The sequence below is a fragment of the Hetaerina americana genome, unplaced genomic scaffold, assembly GCF_022747635.1.
Source record: "Hetaerina americana unplaced genomic scaffold, ioHetAmer1.1.p SCAF_36, whole genome shotgun sequence".
Lineage (NCBI taxonomy): Eukaryota > Metazoa > Arthropoda > Insecta > Odonata > Calopterygidae > Hetaerina > Hetaerina americana.
Window position 1 is genome coordinate 2,489,910 of NW_027286941.1, and position 19,560 is coordinate 2,509,469.

Below are 19,560 nucleotides of genomic sequence, written 5' to 3' on the forward strand. Positions count from 1 at the left end.
CTTCCATTCCTGACTGCACCATCACCTTTCTTGACACTGACATTTCGCTCCACAACCACAAATACACCAATTCTGTGTATACCAAACCTACTATCCACCAGAAATACCTCCATTATAGCAGCTACCACCCAACCCAACACTAAACACTTCATTCCCAATTCTCTCATGATCTGCGGACATTGGATTTGTAACTTCACAACCTTCCTTACTGAATACCTTCACAATCTCCATATTGCACTCCATAAAAGTGGTTACCCAGAAAGGCTCCTGCAAAATAAAATCTGCCATTGCACCCAATGTTACACATCACGGAAAAACAACCCCATAACTGATGCAGGGCCTATACACCACCTACTTCCCTGGATCGCGCAATCTAAAGACCTTTCTCAGATAACTCTTCCCTAATTTAGACAATGACGACCTCTTCTCTCCTGCCCCAATGTCCCTTTCCCACATATTGACAACCCACCAATTTGAGAAAATCCTCAAGATTCACCAACCCTTTGGCTCGGCCTCATAACAGATTTCCTCCTTGACTTGCAACCAAGCCTAATGTAAAACCTGTCCACTCATTAGATCTGCTGACCTCTGCCCACATCCCCTCATTGCCTCTCCACCTCGCACCCGAGCTAATTGAAAATTTCACTGGTTCTGCTTTTGCTGGGCATCCTCCCCTCTCTCCTTCACTCATCCTACATGACTTCGTATTCAATGATAGACTAATATTAATGCCAGAGGTTCAATCAAATGTTAAAATTCACAGTTTCCTGCTTGATGTGGCAGAAGGGCTCCATGTATAAATAAATAAAGAGACTTTTACCACTTTTCCACAAAATAAAGTTTTAACAAATTATGCATTTCAACTCATTGAGTCATCTTGAGGTATAAGGCATACAAACCAAGAGGATCAATATAAAGAGGGAGAAAAGGTAGGGAGTTGGAGGGACATTGGGAGTGTAGAGTGAAGGAGAGCTTTCGGTGACCGCAGCGAGTGTGGGGTGAACCACTGCTGGGAAATGATGTGAGTACAGTAATGTGTGGTGTCAGGGTCCACCCTACAATAGACTACTGCAATTTAGAAATGTATGACCCAGTATGTCAGATATAATATATTTGTATACTTTAATGCTGTTCATGCTTTTTGTTAACAATATTCTCATTCTGACAAGTGCACTCATAAATTATGAGTAAAAAATATGCCTATTCAGTTAGCTTAAAAAGGAAAACTTAATATTAAACATAAAATTTTAATAAGATATTTTAAATGAAAGAATTTGAGAGTGATACAAGAAAAAATGACAGAATTCACTATGGAAAAATTGACCTGGCATTTTTTGACGAGTTCACTGCAGAAAAAGAAAAAATTTTCAAAATAGAAAGTAATGGCAGGTGTAATGCAACTGTGACATCTGTAGAGATGAAACAGAAGTGCGAAACATTGACAAAACTGAATTAGAAGATAGAATAGTCCTCCTAAATAGGAATACTGTTGAGCTGAAACAAGGTTCCAAGATAGATTTAATGACTGTGAACATCTCAGATCAACAACACACAGATTTATCAGAATAATGAAGAAATGACAGCTGAAAGAAAATTGACTGTTGAAACAAGGAAGTTTCAGATATCAGAATACTTAATCAAAAAAATCTAGGTCAATTAACATTATTTTTGAGAATTAAGTGGTCTGAAATTTTATTAAATATAGGAAAAAATGCACAAAATCATGCATTTTCATAAAATTTACTCTCAAGAATACTTCCAAATGGTTATATATGGGTAATATAGATTATTCCACTGCATCAAAAAACTAATCAATTCATTATCCACCATATTTAATCCTGAATGAGAAGATACTTCCATCTACATGTGTTGCAGATAAAATGACACAGAAAACTATTAGAAAAAGTTAGAAGAATGCATAACATCTTACGAACATTTTTTCAAATAGAATCAAGTTTAATGGTAAAATTCACATTAAAGTGCTTTTGATGATAGAGCAATATAAAATTTTCTTTACACAAGAATATAGAAGTTTATAAATATTTGTGTGTTCTTTGTTCAACACACAATCACTGTGAAAGTGAATAAGGCTATATATGCATCTATTATTGCTAATTCAACTCCAAATGCATCACATTAGAAACAAAAAACATAATTCAATCATTATGCAAAGTTTACAAGCTGTAATTTGAACAGAATAGTTTTTTATACTTTCGATAATTTTTCAGATCAAATATCTAAAATTGCTTGCTAACTTTTAAATTTACTACAGTAACAAAATTGAATTATAAAATCTGTGTGGGACAAGCCTAAAATAATAGAGCTAATGTGCCAGGAAAATAAAATAGTAGGTGAGCAGTTCTTTTGCATGAAATTAGCTATTTTCATTCTTGGGATATGAAACTCAAAATATAAATCTTCGCACAAGTGATTCAATAGAATCTTGAAAAGAAACCATACATTTCTTTGGTAATATCTAAAAAATTTATGATACCCTAAGTCCAAGATGATGGGCGGTTGAAAATATAAGTAACAACATATTTCTTACAAAAAAATGAAAAATAAGTCAGTAAGGCTGGGCAGTGAAACCAATTTCTCTACATTTGAAGTCTGCTTCAAATGAAAACAATTTAAGGAAGCTTTCTCTTGATGCAGGAAAATTCCAGTTCAAAAAAGTATTTGCCAATATTTGGATATGTTCTTATGTCAATATGCTAATGGGACCAGTGGAAATAGATCAAATGAATACCACTACCGAATCTCACAACATTGGATGAAGAAAAAGAAAATCTTGGGAGGTTCATCAAAAACTTAGAACAAATTAAAAAATCTAAGACAAACCTTGTTAAGTATACAACTATTGCAACTGAAAATTAATTCAAAACAGAATTTGAAGTAAATTATCAATGACAAGATCAAACAGCTACAGGAGATTAGTTTCATCTAAATATTCTTGGCAAAATTAACAATCTAATAATATATAGACTTGTGTTGATTACAAGCAATTTCTTCAAGTGGCAATTGATTTGAAGAGCCAGGTGAATTTAAAGAAATGGATCAGAAGAATTTGGTTTTATAAAAGGGTACAATTATAGCATGAGATAGAAGAGCTTAAAGCAAGGGATGAAATTATTGCACTACTGCTGAGGCATGCTTACATATCCACTTTAAAAAAGGATCACAAAAAACCTGTGGATTTACTTAAATTATTGACATAAGATTCCTTAACATTTTTCTGCAAACTGCGATTGTGCTTTTAATTTTATCAAACTATGCCTAATAATGCAGCAGAAGGTGAAAGATCATGGATGTTTCTAAGAAAAATTGGAAACTTTTCAAGATAGGCAATGTATCAAGAAAAACTAAATGGACTGGCGACACAAAATATTGGATAGTATAAAGAAGTAAACAATGGTTTAGTAAGTGTTCCAATACCGACAATATGAGCAAGGGCCTACTTAGCCATATTAAAACAATGGTAGCTGTTAGATCACCACAGTTAAGCAAATTTGAACCGGAGAGGTTGGATTGGTAACATCCATACCTCTACCATAAAGCTCTTGACACCTGCATGTATGTGGTTGACGGTTTGAAATGGGAGTTGTCACAATGGATCAAGAGGTCCGAGTGCTCAGGGAACATGTTAAAGGCTACCCCACACCAACCAACAATCTAATATTCAATAATATAAAAAAATAATTGCACCATTTTGTTAATATAATGTATAAATATTTAATATGTGATTATCTATATGTGTATGTCTATCGTTTGAACCTTGCTGTTCCCACATGAAAGATTTCATAAAATTAATTTAAGTAAACAGAAACCACATTTTATTTTATCTCCAAAGGATAACAGAATCACAATAGGAAAATATGAAATAAAAGATAAAAACAATTTTACAAAAAAAAATTCAAAGAGGTAATCAAGAGGTTTTGGTATGAGTGCAGAAGAATTTGGTTAGTGATAGATTAGACTGATAGGCAACAAAACCAGGACAATTACATTTAACAATGCTTGTCTTCTATGTAAATGGAAAAATTACAAATAGGAGAAAGACAGTTTGTAATTGAAATAATTGCTCATGAATGAGCATGAAAACAACAGCATTAGTATGAGAAACAGCCAACTCCATGCCCATTTATTTGAAATATGTTGTTTGTGGTTTTTTCTTCCAAGATGTCTCACCTCAGCATCCCAGACAGATCGCCGCCTCCGCCCAAACCATGAAAGAATACGCCCAGGTGTTGACTGGATTTTTTGTTCAGGTATCTGCTCGTTTCCCTGAAAATCAAGAAATTAAACACTTTTAGAACTGATTATCATTAGGAATGACTGCAATTATTTGTTTTTCCATATTCCCCTCTTATTACATGGCAAACTGTTTGAGATAAATTTCTTTCTTTGTTTTAAAACTAGTTCCACAAGAATTTTATTTTCGTTCTAAAGGAATAAACTCAAAACATTAATTATGTCTTCTTTTAGATTATATTATTTAACATGTTGAGAAATGTATAAAAACCAATAGGAAAGAATCTAAACCTCTCAACAAGCACATGACTTGGATAGTTTTAACATGAAAATGCACAATAACGTGCAAGTTTCCTGCCATATATCTTTTTCCATGGAAGAATATAAAAAATGGCTTTAATTTTTACATAACAAATGGCATAATTTATTTAGATTAATACCGATAAGTATGCATTTGTCAGGAATAATAGGGATGTAGCTTATATTGCAATGCCGCATCAACAATGGGTGAGTTGAAAACATATTAAGCATGTTTTTCAAATGGCAAAATTATCATTTTTCAGGAGCAGCTTTTCCCACTACCTCGACTCAAATTCAAATATGCACTTAGACAGGTTTTGATTTTAGATTACCCCTGCACAAGTGTTATCTGGACTTTTTCGACATACGTACAAATTCATGAAGGATTCTCGGGTCTTCCACCAGGTCAAGGGTTCCATGGAACCCTTGACCCGGTGGAAGACCAGAGAATCCTTCACGAATCAAATACGCCGGGAAAGCACCAGATCTTACTATATGTACAAATTGCTTCCCTATCTCTATATCCTTCATAGTGCGAAGTTTCTAGTATCCATTCTATGAACAATTTGAGTAGCTTCAGGCGTGATGTGGTGGAAATCAAATATAATGAATAACCGATTGTAGCACTTTTCCACGTGATAAAACTTTTTTTATTTCACGAACGGGTTTCAATGTATTTCATAATCAGCAGGTACCTGAACATGATGTAATACATCAAAACCCGATTGTAAAATAAAAAAAAATTTATAAATTGGAAAAGTGCTCTGATGAGTTATTCTTCCATTCTGCGGTCAAAATGTTAAACATATATTATTTAACAAATGATATTCCAGCAATGGAATCACTTAATGATAATATTTTTTATAAATGAAAGTGCAGTTTGCTTCTAGTATTCTGTAACAGCTATTATGATAAAATATTTTACAGGATTTTAGAAGATATTTGATTTCAAAATAATAATTTAGAAAATGTTACAGGAAGTATTGAACAACTTTATGTAATGCATTAGAATTAAATTTTAATCAAAACAATATGTGTAATTAAAGACACTTTTTCTCAGCCAGTTACTTCCACTATTACATATATTGGAGCAAGAAACAACTAAAAATTGCAATTCTTACATATTGTTTTATGATTTCGGGGTAAAATAACTTTTTCTTAAAACCTATCCGAAATATTCTATATAAAATTTTGTTTATTAAATTCACTAATATGAAATCACAAAATGATAATGTAGAAAATAATTTAAAAGGCCACACAAACTAATGAAACTAGCCAATGTGATTTACCAGGGGTTAATTTAATTTGAGATAGACTATTGCATGCAGTGCATGAGCAATTCTTTTCTTAGGGTCAAGAAATCTGGAAAATACTTATGAAAATTATTTTTTAAATCTAGCTGCTCCTTTGAATGGAGTTAGTTCTGTAATGACAAATATTTCAGTACTTTTGGATAGCATCGACCAAATGTTTGCCATACACAAGAGCATAACACAGCATCCGTGAACAATGGAGGATTACAAACATGTCTGAATATATAAATAAGGGTAATGTTCACTGGACTCCATTAGAGAAAAGCTTTGCACAGAAAAAAGTACTTTGCATGAAAGCAGTTTACTATAGCAAATTAGTTCTTCATTTTTGTTCACCCAAGTGAAATTCTAAAGAAACTGCGGCAGATGCCGCAACAGTAAGTTTTAATGGAGTCATCCGCTACTGTGCATTTCAATGCAACAATTTCAGAGTGTAAAAGTCATTCGTCTTGACTGGGATAATTTCAGAGTTTAAGAGGACACCTTGATAACTTAACTGGCTTAAGCACTCAACCGGACATTGAGGGATCCCAGTCAAGGCAAATGATTTTTACACTCTGAAATTGTTGCATTGAAATACCCTAGTGAAATTTATCATTTTTACATTGAAAACCACATGTACACACTAAAAACTACCTACAATTCTAACCAAATAAGAAAAAAATGGGACTTCCTTGGACATTATCAAAACCGTCTACATGGTAAAAAATACTGCATCAAGAGCTGCTGCATATAAAATTCCTTTAATTCAAACATTTAAGACGATTGGCACCTCTGGAAGATGGTGAAAGAAAGTGCAGAGAAAGAAAGAAGTGTAGTTACTGTACGATGAAATATAACGTGGGGTGCAACTGACAGTGATGGCAAACATGAGTGGGTGAGAGCACATGCTTTGCATCATGCCCATATTGTAATGACTACTAAAGATGCAACCTCTCCGTTCACTTCCACTTCCACAGTTAGGGTCTTACTGCACTATGGAACTACCTTTCTTGACACCCAGCTCCCTATGTCTTTTCCAATGATATCCTCCTTATTATAACCCATTTTACGCTTGAAAAAAGTCTTCTCCTTCAGAGAATAACTATTCCTGAAGATAAAAGGCACAGCGATAGGCACAAGAATGGCTCCCTAGTACATCAACTTGTTTATAGGCCCTCTGGAGGAAGTTCCTCAACTTACAGGGAGTGAAATCGCTCTTCTGGGTCAGCTTCATAGATGACATTTTTAATCTCAACTCCCTCTCCAAATTCATTTCCTGACTCAATTATTTATCTCTCTGACCTCCACCACCAATGTCACTTTTTTAGATAATGAAATCCAACAACTAGTTCCTCACCTCAGTTCATATACAGCCTGCCAACCACCAACATCATCTCCATTTCAATAGCTGCCACCCCTTCACACACCAAATGTACATGATTCCCTATCCAATCTCAAACTGTGCCATAAAATTTACAATAATCATTTATCACTCAAACTTCATTTACAAAACATCGAAGTCTCCCTCATGCAAAGTGGCTATCAACCTTCCATTGTTAATCACCGCTCCATTCTTTACTCTCCCCCTTACATACCATGCCCAATGCCCAAAACACCATTGAACCTCTGCACAACCTTCTTCCCTAGAATTCATTAGGTGACAGCCCCCTCTCCTCAAAACAGTTTTCAAATGTCCCACTATCTCCTGCAGGGGATCTGCTAACCTTTGCAATAGTCCACACCCACACTGCCCTCCATATAACTCCCTCATTCAAATGTCTTGAACCGTATCTTTCACAATGATGCAACACATGCCTTCTCATCCGGTCTCTTTCTTGTATTTGTCAACACTAACAGTCTCAGCCCATCATCTTGCAGAGACACAAACAAGTACAAGCTAGCACATGCACATGGCCACACACATAGGGAGATTTGCTGAAATATTAATTTGTCTAATCCTAGAAATTATATCCAGTTAATTGGGTATCTAGTCCAAGTCTCAAGTCACTCTCAAGCTGTAAAAAAGATCCCCAATGAAAAGATTTTACATATCAAATTCTTTAAAACATATCCGAGGTTGTGGTTTGTCTAATGTTTTTAACATCAATAATACAAAATAAATGCTTCTTGAAATATAGTGGGAATATTAAATGTGATATATCTCAAATAAAAAAGATTTAATAGACTTAACACAATAAAAGTATGCATATTGCATTAGGAGAATGAGAAGAATGATTTCATATTGAGTTAAACTGAAGGGTTGTAGGCAGTGGGTGTATTGAAAAAAATATTAGTTTTTTAAAACAGCAAAAATAGAAGTGAATAAGAGTACATATATGTACACATTATTGCATGGACATAAAAACAGGGAATGCCAGGAAGTGTCAACTAAATTTTGGAGTGTGTAGCACACTTGAGGAGCTCCGATAGTAAAAATAGGAGAGAAAGGATGAAGAATGAGTGGGTTGTGAAATAATGTGGCTTAGATGAACTAGTGATAGACAATTATGAAAGAAGGGTACTATGCTTACTTGCTCATCATGAGATAATGAGATTTTAAAAACCAAGCTAATATCTGAAAAAAGTGTAAAATAGTTTCAAAAGGGGCAGAGCAATAAAAAAAATTGGATGAATTTAGATGAAGGGAGTACTGTTGTATCATCTCCCGCAGTTTCTTTGGAATTAGACGAAGGGACTTTCAAGACAAAATTTTTTAGAATTATCAGAAATAAAACAACAACTTGAAAAAAGAATGACAAAGAAAAAGAGGTATTCAAGAAGGCAGCATTGGACAACTACTACAAGAGGGTATGCATTCCGAAATATGTTGAAATTAAGCTTTTTTTTACTGTTCCTACACTGAAAGGAAATGTCATGATGGGTATGGAGTTATGACAAATCATGTGAAAATAACCAAGAGTATGATCACCAATGTATATATTAACCTCACCGGAATTATTCTCCATATGAACACACATTACCTTCCTTACATTACATCATGATTTAAGAACAGCACTGTGAACTCGGTTTCCAGGGAGCTGACATTTTATGATTGATATTAGTCTTTATGAAATACAACTTAAAATTCAAAAGGGCTAGAAGGGGAAGAAAAGTGAAGAAATAATAATTTGAACCTTTAACTGAAATGAAAAGTAAGAAATGCCAAGAAATGATTAACATGCATACAAGTATTTAAGTGAAGATAAAAAGATGAGAACTGCAGAGTAAAGATGGGTAGATTTTAAACATGGTGAAGCACAACATGCACAGGAAACAATAGGAACATGAAAGACAAAAGAATTAAGAACTTATAAACCACAGAAGACAGCAGCAGTTCATGCAATGGGGTAGTATTTCGAAGAAAAAGATTTCATCATAGGTATGATAAGTAAAGATGTAAAACCATGATTAATTAAGACTTTAATCTGGATTTTGCCACTGAATGTATTCCAAAGCTGGTTTTGGCCAAACCTGAAGCCAGAGTATTGTCATAAATTAGAGGCTTTTGAGGTGGGCGAGGATATATATCCAAGTTAAACTTGTAAAACTGTAGCATTAGCATACTACTATAAATACTAAGGTAGGTGTGAAAAAGAAAATGTATCATCCTTTCCTATAATTAAATATAAAAACTGAATTAAATAAAAACCTAACATCAGTGCTCTATTTACATGATGGCTGTTCAACAAAGAATGATGATTTTAAACACCATACCTTCACTCCACTTCCAAACTTTTATGGCCCTTCTCAAAGTAGTACCCATTGGAGGCGATGTACTTGTGCGACTTTCACTTCAGTCTTCAAAGACACGCCAAAAGCAATTTCTTGAAAGGTCTTCAAAAATACCCTCAGCAGCCCTCACCACTGCTGCTGAGAATTTTCTTCTAATATCGCACAGGGTTTGGTCTGAAATATACGAATGATGCAGAAAACCCTGCACGTTGATTTTCATGAGAAATTCAGGAACAACATTCGCAATGTGAGGTCTTCTATCATTATGGGGTAGCATCCAGTCTGCTTCTTTGAAATCTGACCTTTTCCACTTGATATGGCCTTGGAGAATTTTAAGTACGTCCCTATAGCCCCATGCTCCATTTACAGTTGTTAGTATGGCATGCTGGTATAACATTCCATCACCGATAATGATAAGATCATAGCTTTCCACTTTGGCTTTTTCGGTTGTTGATGCCAGAGATTTCCACACAATTGTTTTGCTAAATGATGCATCCAATTTTAATCTGCAGCGATAACCTTTGAAAGTAACTCGTCTTCCAATAACATTAGCTACAAATAAACATCCAGTTATTTGCAGTCTTAAAACTTGTGATGTGCAAACACAATGTGTAATTCTTCTGTTGCCAATAAATTGGTACCAACCAATGAAATTTTCCATATTTTTGAAAGTGCTCTTGAAGCTTTTCAAAAATGTTCTCTCACAGCAGTGCTAATGTTTACTTTCATAAAGAAGTGCCTGGAGCTCAGGAGCAACCTTTTTTGAAATTGATTTGCCTCCCCTCTTTAAAGATTTCAAACCACCTCCAACATTACAGGTAAGACAGTCCATCCATAAGCATCCTGTCGCTTTATATAGGCCTCAGCTGACAATTTGATATGGTAAATGCAAAATTTCGGCCCAGTGTAAGACTAGTTGCATGCTACTTCCACCATGGCCAGAGGTGACCTGATCATGTTTCAAGTTCCAACAGCTTCCCCTAATGCAATTCTTGTGTCAAATCAATGAAAATTTTACTACACATACATTACATTTTTAGATAAGTATATAACAAAATTAAAATAAACATATAATGAGAATTAAAAACTAATATTCACTCTTCATTAAACAGCCTCCTTGTATGTTAAATAGCTAGACTAACTCGTTTTTATCACAGATTATCCCAATAAATAATTTTATTATTCCTCTCTCTATTCTGTAGAGTTTTTATCATGCAAAAAAGATGTATTGGGCATGTATATAGGAAAAATACCCCTCATTTAGAAGAATTGAAAATTCTAATTTTACCTTGTCTGTATATTGATTACTGATGTATGTTAAGGATAGTATGAAATAACTAATCACCAATACTCAAGTACATTGGAATAACACTCAACAGAGTGTTGATGTACATTTATTCTGCCACTCTTCTGCTATGAATAATATAAGTCCCGTGCATGTGGCCATCCAAATTTTCAACTAACTGCACCCAGGCATTAAATCTGCTCCTTCTGGGAATACAATTAAGAAATACCTGAAGCATTTTCTGATAGATAGATGCTATTAGAGTGTGGAAGAATATCTGGAGTCTTAAGACCACTGAAACAGCTGATTATTTGTTCTCTGACTTGTCCTATATTTAACTCTGCAAAGTCCTCGGACCAATAAAATTTATGTTTTTCACTGTCAAAACTAAGTAATTCAAAAATCATCACCAAGGAGTATGGCCATGCTTGCTCTAAGGGCCAACTACATATTTAATCGGAAATGTTACCGTGCAATGTTAAGTCAATGTGGAATGTACTAGTTAACAAAGAGTATACAATGCAGTTTCAATGCACCATAGTAATGAAGGAATTCACACCACTCCATTTAACTCCTCAAGAGAGCTAAAGAACCATTGGAAACAACACAATAATGATTTCATTCATGGTGGTATTCAAAGAGATGGGTATATATCACTGTATCCATGAAAAACTACCATTACTTCAGTTATTCAATCTTTTCCGTCAGATTACCTCACCATGTAGTTCTGAAGCAAATATAAATTCAATTAAGTTCTGTTTTAACAGAGGAAATTTTTAATCCTCTTAAATTCACTCAGAAAAAGAGAAACCTTTAAAATTTACATCATTTTCACCTAGCTTTCAACAATAAATTACGCAAGCAAGCCTCAGCCAACACCTAAATTAATTACAGTAAAAGCCTATAATTATGAACCAGCTTAATTTTAAATATAACATATGTAATTTGAAACTAAGAGTAAAAGCATAGGAACCTGCATCATTTTTGTTACAGATACTCAAATACATGTAATTTATTTCAATATATTCCCTAATACATTGCACATCATTATCACACCATAATGTTTGTGTATTGCTACGATAAGTTACATGCATACATTAAGAAAGCTTTGATTTACTGACATTCATTTCTTGCAAAAACACTCCAAAACACAACTTTTCTCAGGGTCAATAGTCAACATTACTAATATTGGATATATTACAAATGGGTGCAGAATTGGCCTTCTAACAATAACTTAATTTACTTTTCCCTGAATTTAGAAATAATGTGGGAATCGAGATTGTGTGGTGACTTAAGTACAGGCTTCCCACTGAGAGGGCCCAGGTTCAAATCCTGGAGGTAACAAATAATTTTCTGAAGTATCCTGATCCCTACTTGAAGTGCTTTGTGGAGAGCACTTTGAGGAAATATGTCTGTTGGATAGGATGTTAAACTGTGGACCCCTTGGCACCTTTAGACAAGAAAAGGCAAATACTGACACCGGGTTTCTGTCCACCCTTCATTTCCAATCCATCATTAATGGTGCAAATGACCTTAACCATCCATCGCCTCCCATAAAAACTACTGCTACTAGAAATAATGTGATTTTTACAGCAATAGAATGTGTGCTGGGTGAATGATTAAATTTAAGACAAAAAATACTGCTTGCAATGAATAACATGCCAATGAAAAATGAATAATGTTCAAGAATGAAGGTGGTATTTCATTTGCATGCATTAGCTGTACTTCAGTTTGAGTACAACTATGTTACACTGGTTGAGTCTTTTGACAGAAATGACAAACGTGTTTTTAGGTAAAATGTGGCAGAGAGATTAGATAATAATTTACCCCTTTTACCCATTTACCCCTGTTAAATATAATTTAACAGGGGTAAATGTGCTACATTTATTTTATGAAGCCCTGGGAGAATACTTATATAATTTATGCATTTATTTGCCATTATAAAAATAAAATTATATTCTACTGGAATATATCACACTTTTGAAGAAAATATTAATTGTAAAAAGAACTGCAACATCATGCACCAATCAAAGCAGCAACACCCAAGCAATATCTGCTGAAGAAAAGCATTGGCTCAAAGGCACTAAGAAAAAAGCAATTTAATTTGCGAACCAAATCACTTCACCTGCAAAGAAGAGCGTCGATTCTTTCCAGGGGTTGGGGGCCCGGGTTTCATATAAGCAATCTGGAAAATAAATTGCACTTAAATATCAATGCTAAAACAACTACTATAATGCCACTTTTTCCAGGGTGGCCAGCATAATTTTCTTGTGATTTCATGTTTCCAAAATTAAAAAAAAACCCTTTTAAAAACATATTTTAAACTCCATATAGACACAACATTCCCCAGTAATTTTATTTTATTGTTACAGAATAATGAAATATCTTTTTACTACTGGAGGGATTGTAGTTCTTGTTGTAATCTCATACACAATTGCAGAGACTATACTAGACCTTAACCTCCCATTTTTATTAGCTTTACTAAAGAACCAAAATAGTGCCATGATGTAGGAATTTCACAGCTAGCAATCTTCCACCTTGACCATAATTAGAACCTTGAACCCTCCAACTTAATGGCTTAATCATTAAAGCACTTCGCTTGAATAGAGTGATCATGTTCGAAACCCCCATCATGATGACTTTTACCCAATGAAGTTCTCACAGGTGCATGCACATCGGCATGTGACTCCACTTAGAAACTGTTTCATTATTTATTGAAGTTCTTTCTCACCACCCTTGACAACCCTTCTCCAAAACACAAATATGGTAGCTCATTGAACTAATAACTTCCAGGAAGGAGGATGAAAAGAAGAAACTACATGAACCAAAGCCCTAGGCCATACTCCCATAATGCCAGAACACAGAATAAATAGTCCACATCATATTAAAGCACAATACACCAAATATTCACAACTTTTTGACAGAGTAGGAACTTATTTCTTTGAGTGTAACAGAAAAACACAGACTTGCAAGAGTATAAGACTTCTTAGAGTAAAAAACTGCATACCAAACACCAACTCTGAAGTGGTTTGTGAAATAGCTCATACAATAGGAGGACCAGTTTAAGTGGTGATCAATAATGCTGAAAGAGTCTTGCCCTGCTCAACCCCTAGACTACTGAAATATCCTCCTTAGGGAATTGACAATACTACATAACCAAAGTCAACAGCAACAACGATAGGGTAAATTTACATTTCAAGACTTTAAACCTTGCTCTTTGTGCCTGAGGGGTTTTAAATTTCACTCAAATATAAAATTCCTATTAAGTTTAAGATGTAAAATAAGATCATGAAATTTAGGAATCTGTGGAACACAACAGAATGCAAATGTGAATAATACTCAACTACCATTTTGAGTCATAAAGACCCAGAGAATAAATAATTCTGGGCAGTTAACAACAGCTAGTAAAATAACAGAAATATTAAAAATATTTACAGTAATAATGAAATACATAAGGAAAAGTGATATTCAACTTTCAGATTGATTGTGCTAATACTTCTAAAATGCCTAGCAATGAAAATGAGGCAGCATGAAAAGTGGAAAAAAGTATGCTCTTTTAACATTCTCCTCCCAATATGATACTGTTGAACTATTGGGGAAAATTTAATTAACAACAGAAATGTGCAAAATAGAACTAGCTGATGAACGACACAAGGTATAAGAACAAGGCTATGAGATTCATATTTTAATCGGCTGGTGCATTATCTCCGTAAAATAACAGAGTAGGTACCTACTTATAATTTCTGTAATAACATTAGGTAAAAGGTTAATATATTTCCTATGCAGTTTGTTAATTTCACCATACTCATAAAATGGTGGCTTTGAAATAAAGGCTTATTTTTCTATTAACTGAACATTCTAAATTCCCTGTCTTTTTTGAATTTTTTAATACATATGTTGCTGGCCACCCTGTTTTTTATTATATGGTTGACAACCTGTCCTTTATCTTTTCTTCGCCTCAAATCTCCATAGATGTTTCCGCTTAACCTTCTGGGTTGATTTCCACTAAGGAGTGGGGCTTTAAGGGAAGAGTTTCCCTGAAATAAATGACAAACTAATTACACAAGCCACATGCAGTAAACCTGAAAAGTTAAATAAAAGGATTTCTTTGCCGGTTAAATTATTTAAGATTTATCCAACAAAAATCACAAAACAGCTCCTTTGACAATAACTACACTTATTTGATTTGGGAGCTGTAATTGAACACTAACATATAATTGATTAGATGGTGAAAGGCTCTGAACCTTCCACACAAGGAAACAACAATCAGGATACTCCTCTTCCATTTTTCAAATAGATATTTTTCTAAGGAAAGAATATTCATTATATACCCATGAATAAACCAAAGACTATCACTTTGTTTTCAAATGGAGAAATTAAATTTAGTAAAAGTATAGTAGCATACATTCAAACTATTTTATATTAAATACCTTAAGAGAATCCTCTGAAAAGTTCCGTGGGTCATGTATTTGAGTTTCTGCTGGATAGGAAGATTTCAGGTGAGGAAGGCATAGGGTATTACGCCGCATTAATTCATTTAATCTTTTGGTAGGGGTATCGACAATTGGCTGAAATCCATAATTTTCAACATTACACTGTCGATTTTGTTCTTGTAGTACTGCCAGGGTTTTCCGGTTCGTGGATGCAGTGTTATGTGGAACATCACATCTACCTTCCTTCAAATCAGACAGGAATGTTGCATTGAATGACTCCCCTTCTTCATCTTCTGTACAGAATACTTGCCCTGGATCACCAAGAGGAATTAACGCACAATAGAATTAATGGTAACACAAACATGTAGCATGCTAATGTGAAGATTCAGAAAATGCCTATTTATCTTGTCAGTCATTAACTATTTTAAAAAAGTTAACCAACACCATTACTATTGGTACCAACCACTACATCAATATTTATTGTGCACATTCATTTTATCAAACACATAGCATACAATACACACACACATATACTTTACAAAACTAATAAAAGAAATATCCTCAACCAACTTAAGTAGCCTGTACTTCAGTAATCTGATAAAATAAGTTAAAAACTAAAGGTTATCTCTACCAGGAAATGCATGAATAAGATAAGTTGTAATACTGAATTATATACTCTGTAAAATTCAAAAAGTGCTAGGAGAGCAGTGGAAATTTCAGAAATAAATATCCATAATTATATTAATAATCAGCTTATTTTATTGGAAATTAATTGATTGAGGTAATAATTCTTTCATGTTTACTTTAATTTGTGGAGAACACAGTATCTTCCATTTATACGTATTTCATCCCTGCATCCCTTGGTTGGTATTTTCTTTCTTTCCTTTCTTCAATATTATGCAAACATACCAAGCCTCTATTCTGTTTTGTTCCCTTCATACTGTGACCTTTTCTGTTTCCGCTTTCAATTCTGTTACGTTCATGAATGAAATTAAAAATATTTTACTGAAGGAAACCTTGTGGTAGAAGTCCTGTCCTGGCCAGGGTCCATTTTCAAAATTGAGTCCATTATAGTATAGTGAGATAAATAATTGAGATAGTTAACTTCTCCAACAATATTTTTACCGTGATACCATTTCTAAATGGGCCATTCCACTGGGGTGAGATGCCTTTCCAGGCACCTAACTTCTGTTCAACCAAACTGGCATGGATGACCCTACCAGGAAAAAATTACCATTGCTCCAGTCAGCAGAGCCCCAGGGGTCATCCGAACACAAAAGCCCTTCATAATGAGAATAGAGGATGTGGAGCTATTGGCTGTTAAAGAAATAATCACAAGGGAGAAAATCCTATAGCCAATAAAAATAATTAAGAACTCCAATACCGGTATTTCGGTCACCAGGTGACCATCCACGGGGATATTTTGCTGAAAGGGGTGGTGTGAATCTGCTTTGATGTAGTTGTCGGTGTGGGTCTGTTTTCTAAAAATGTCAAACTCTAAGACCTCTTGGTTTCTAATTACTAGTATGTCCAAGAAAGGCAGTGAGTTATGTTGTTCGACTTCAAAGGTGAATTTTATGGAATCGTGTTTTTTGTTCAGCCGGTCCAAAAAGTCATTTATGTCACACTTGCTGGTGTCAAAAATGGCAAAAATGTCGTCTACGTATGTAAGCCAAGTGTTAGGGAAATAGTCAAACGTGTGTCTACAGTCTTTTTCAAAGTAATGTAGGAAGATGTTAGCGACAAAGCAGGAAAGAGGATTTTCTTGGGCATACTAGTAATTAGAAACCAAGAGGCCTTAGCGTTTGTCATTTTTAGAAAACAGACCCACACCGACAACTACATCAAAGCAGATTCACACCACACCTTTCAACAAAAAATGGCAGCTTTTAATTTTCTCATACAAAGATTACTGACGACACCACTCAACAAACAACGCTATTTCAAAGAGTTGGAAAGCATCAAACAAATAGCCATTAACAACGGATACACACCCCAAATTATAGACAAATTAGTTAGAAACAAAAAAAGAAAACTTGCTAATAAACATACAACACTCCTACCACAACAGGAAGACAACAATAATAAATTTATCGCATTACCTTTCTACCCCACATTAACCCGAGGCCTTGATAAGGTCTTTAAACAAATTGGCACCAAAGTCACTTACTCTAACCGTAACACTCTTCTTACGTGTTTAGGGAACCCGAAAGACAAACACCACAGTTAGACAAATCAGGTATTTACGAAATTACTTGCTCACACTGCCAACTCTCCTACATTGGACAGATGAAACGTAATCCCAAAATCAGATTTAAGGAACACATAGCACACTTTAAGAATGGACGTTTCGATAGATCAGCTGTCGCCAAATACATTTTTGAAACAGAACACTCCACCACTCCTAACGACTTAACATTATTAAAACCGATGCAACACTGTAAACTCGATGCATGTGAGAGTTTACACATTCACTTAAACAAGAATAAACTTATGAACAATGAACCAGGCATCATCAACAGTACACTTTTTAACTTCGTTAGTCAATTCAAAAATAGGCAGCCCCCTCCTAATAGCCACCACTCTTCCCCCACTCCTTCCCACGTGACCTCAACAAACTCCCCCCCACCTACCGACCATCACTTAACCCCTCCCCCCTTGCCCCTCCAGGTATATATACCTCACCCCCCGACCTGAACACCCACTTGACTTTGGACAGTGCCTGGTACATATTCTTCCTCCAAGTTCAAGTTCCCATTTGATTCTCTCCCCGTAGATGGTCACCTGGTGACTGAAATACCGGTATTGGAGTTCTTCTTAATTATTTCTATTGGCTATAGGATTTTCTCCCTTGTGATTATTTCTTCATAATGAGGTTGCTGTACTTTATAGTGGGGTTTTTGCAGTAATGTACACCGCATAAAAAAAATTTTAACTACATATATACCATTTTAAGGGTCAGGGTAGTCCAGGGGCAGAACGTTAGACCCCTGACCGGAGGGCCAAAGTTCAATTCCCAGGCAAGCCTCTATGGGCACTATCAGCTCCACCCAAGCAGTTATTTTTCGGGTAACAGGTCATCCTGGGAAACTATAGCCGGCACTGGGAAAGGAACTGGCCTCCTCACCCTGACGTGTGAATTTCACATGCTTTTGGGCTTAGTACTGGGTGAACTTTACCATCACCTACCAGACCGACCTTCGGGTTGATTACTTTGTTCATGGTTTTTTAATACATCATTTACTTCCACAGGTATAAATGCATAAATGGTCTAAGCATACGATAATAAGAAAATCTCTGGATTTTCATTTCATTGACAAATGAAGTTAGTTCTTATTGTGAATATATAGCTTTCCCTAACATAACTTACATAGAAAAATGTGCACATTAAGTAAAACTAAGTCACAACCTGCTACGGTATTTATTTATTATCAATGTTAAGTGATATGCCTAAAATAAATAAAACAACATTAAAAATAAGAACAATTATGGTAAAACTGTTTGGGTCATGCATAGTGCAAGTGCCATGCATTTCACTACAGTGCATTCTACTTACCCATACCTGAAGGAAGATTGCTACGACCACTCTCTCTTGAAAAATTGCTTGTATTCAGTGGGTAGAGACGATTTTCAGAGGAATACTTCACAGATTCCATTCCTGCTTTTTCCCCTCTGGAAAAATAGCTTAAAAATACAAGATAAAGAAAAAAGTCAACCACCAATATGACACTGCACATTATAGGGAATACACAAGAATAACTAAAGAATTTAGCTGCCTCAGTAGTATATAATGCAACATATCATTTGTTTTTCACTGAAAAGCATTTCACTTGAACACACACTCTGTAGTCACTCCTAACTGTGACTACTCAATCTTAGTATGATACCTTGCTTCCATAATAGTATTCATTATGCATTATAGCTCGAAAGTATTATGGCTGTTCAATTAAGAGTTGAAATTGTTATATTAGCATAATTTATGGATACATTATATTGTCAGCCTAATAAGTAATGCATATTTGGTGCAATTTTCACTGATTTGACAGCAGAATTAGATCAGCAGAAGCTGTTGCGAATTGAAACATGGTCAGGTCATCTCAGGTCACAATTGAGTTAACATGATTGAAGCAATATGCTGGATTGAAATTTTGCATTCACCTGAACAAATTGTGAGCAGAGACCTATATAATTCTACATACACCTTATGGAGGACCTGCTCTTCAAAATAACATCAAAGATGGAATAAAATAATTAAAGAGGGCAG

General features: G+C 34.9%; 1 protein-coding gene across 1 annotated transcript in view; it reads right to left on the minus strand.

Annotated features, from left to right (window-relative positions):
- Positions 1-19,560, minus strand: part of LOC139691470 (interaptin-like) — a 32,727-nt gene that overhangs the window by 3,078 nt on the left and 10,089 nt on the right. Inside the window, exons 7-11 of the mRNA XM_071589292.1 lie at positions 18,853-18,980; positions 15,294-15,607; positions 14,799-14,900; positions 12,989-13,048; positions 4,189-4,284 (exon numbers count right to left, since the gene is read on the minus strand). Coding sequence (XP_071445393.1) covers positions 4,189-4,284; positions 12,989-13,048; positions 14,799-14,900; positions 15,294-15,607; positions 18,853-18,980 — 700 coding nt within the window. The remainder of the gene's footprint in view (positions 1-4,188; positions 4,285-12,988; positions 13,049-14,798; positions 14,901-15,293; positions 15,608-18,852; positions 18,981-19,560) is intronic.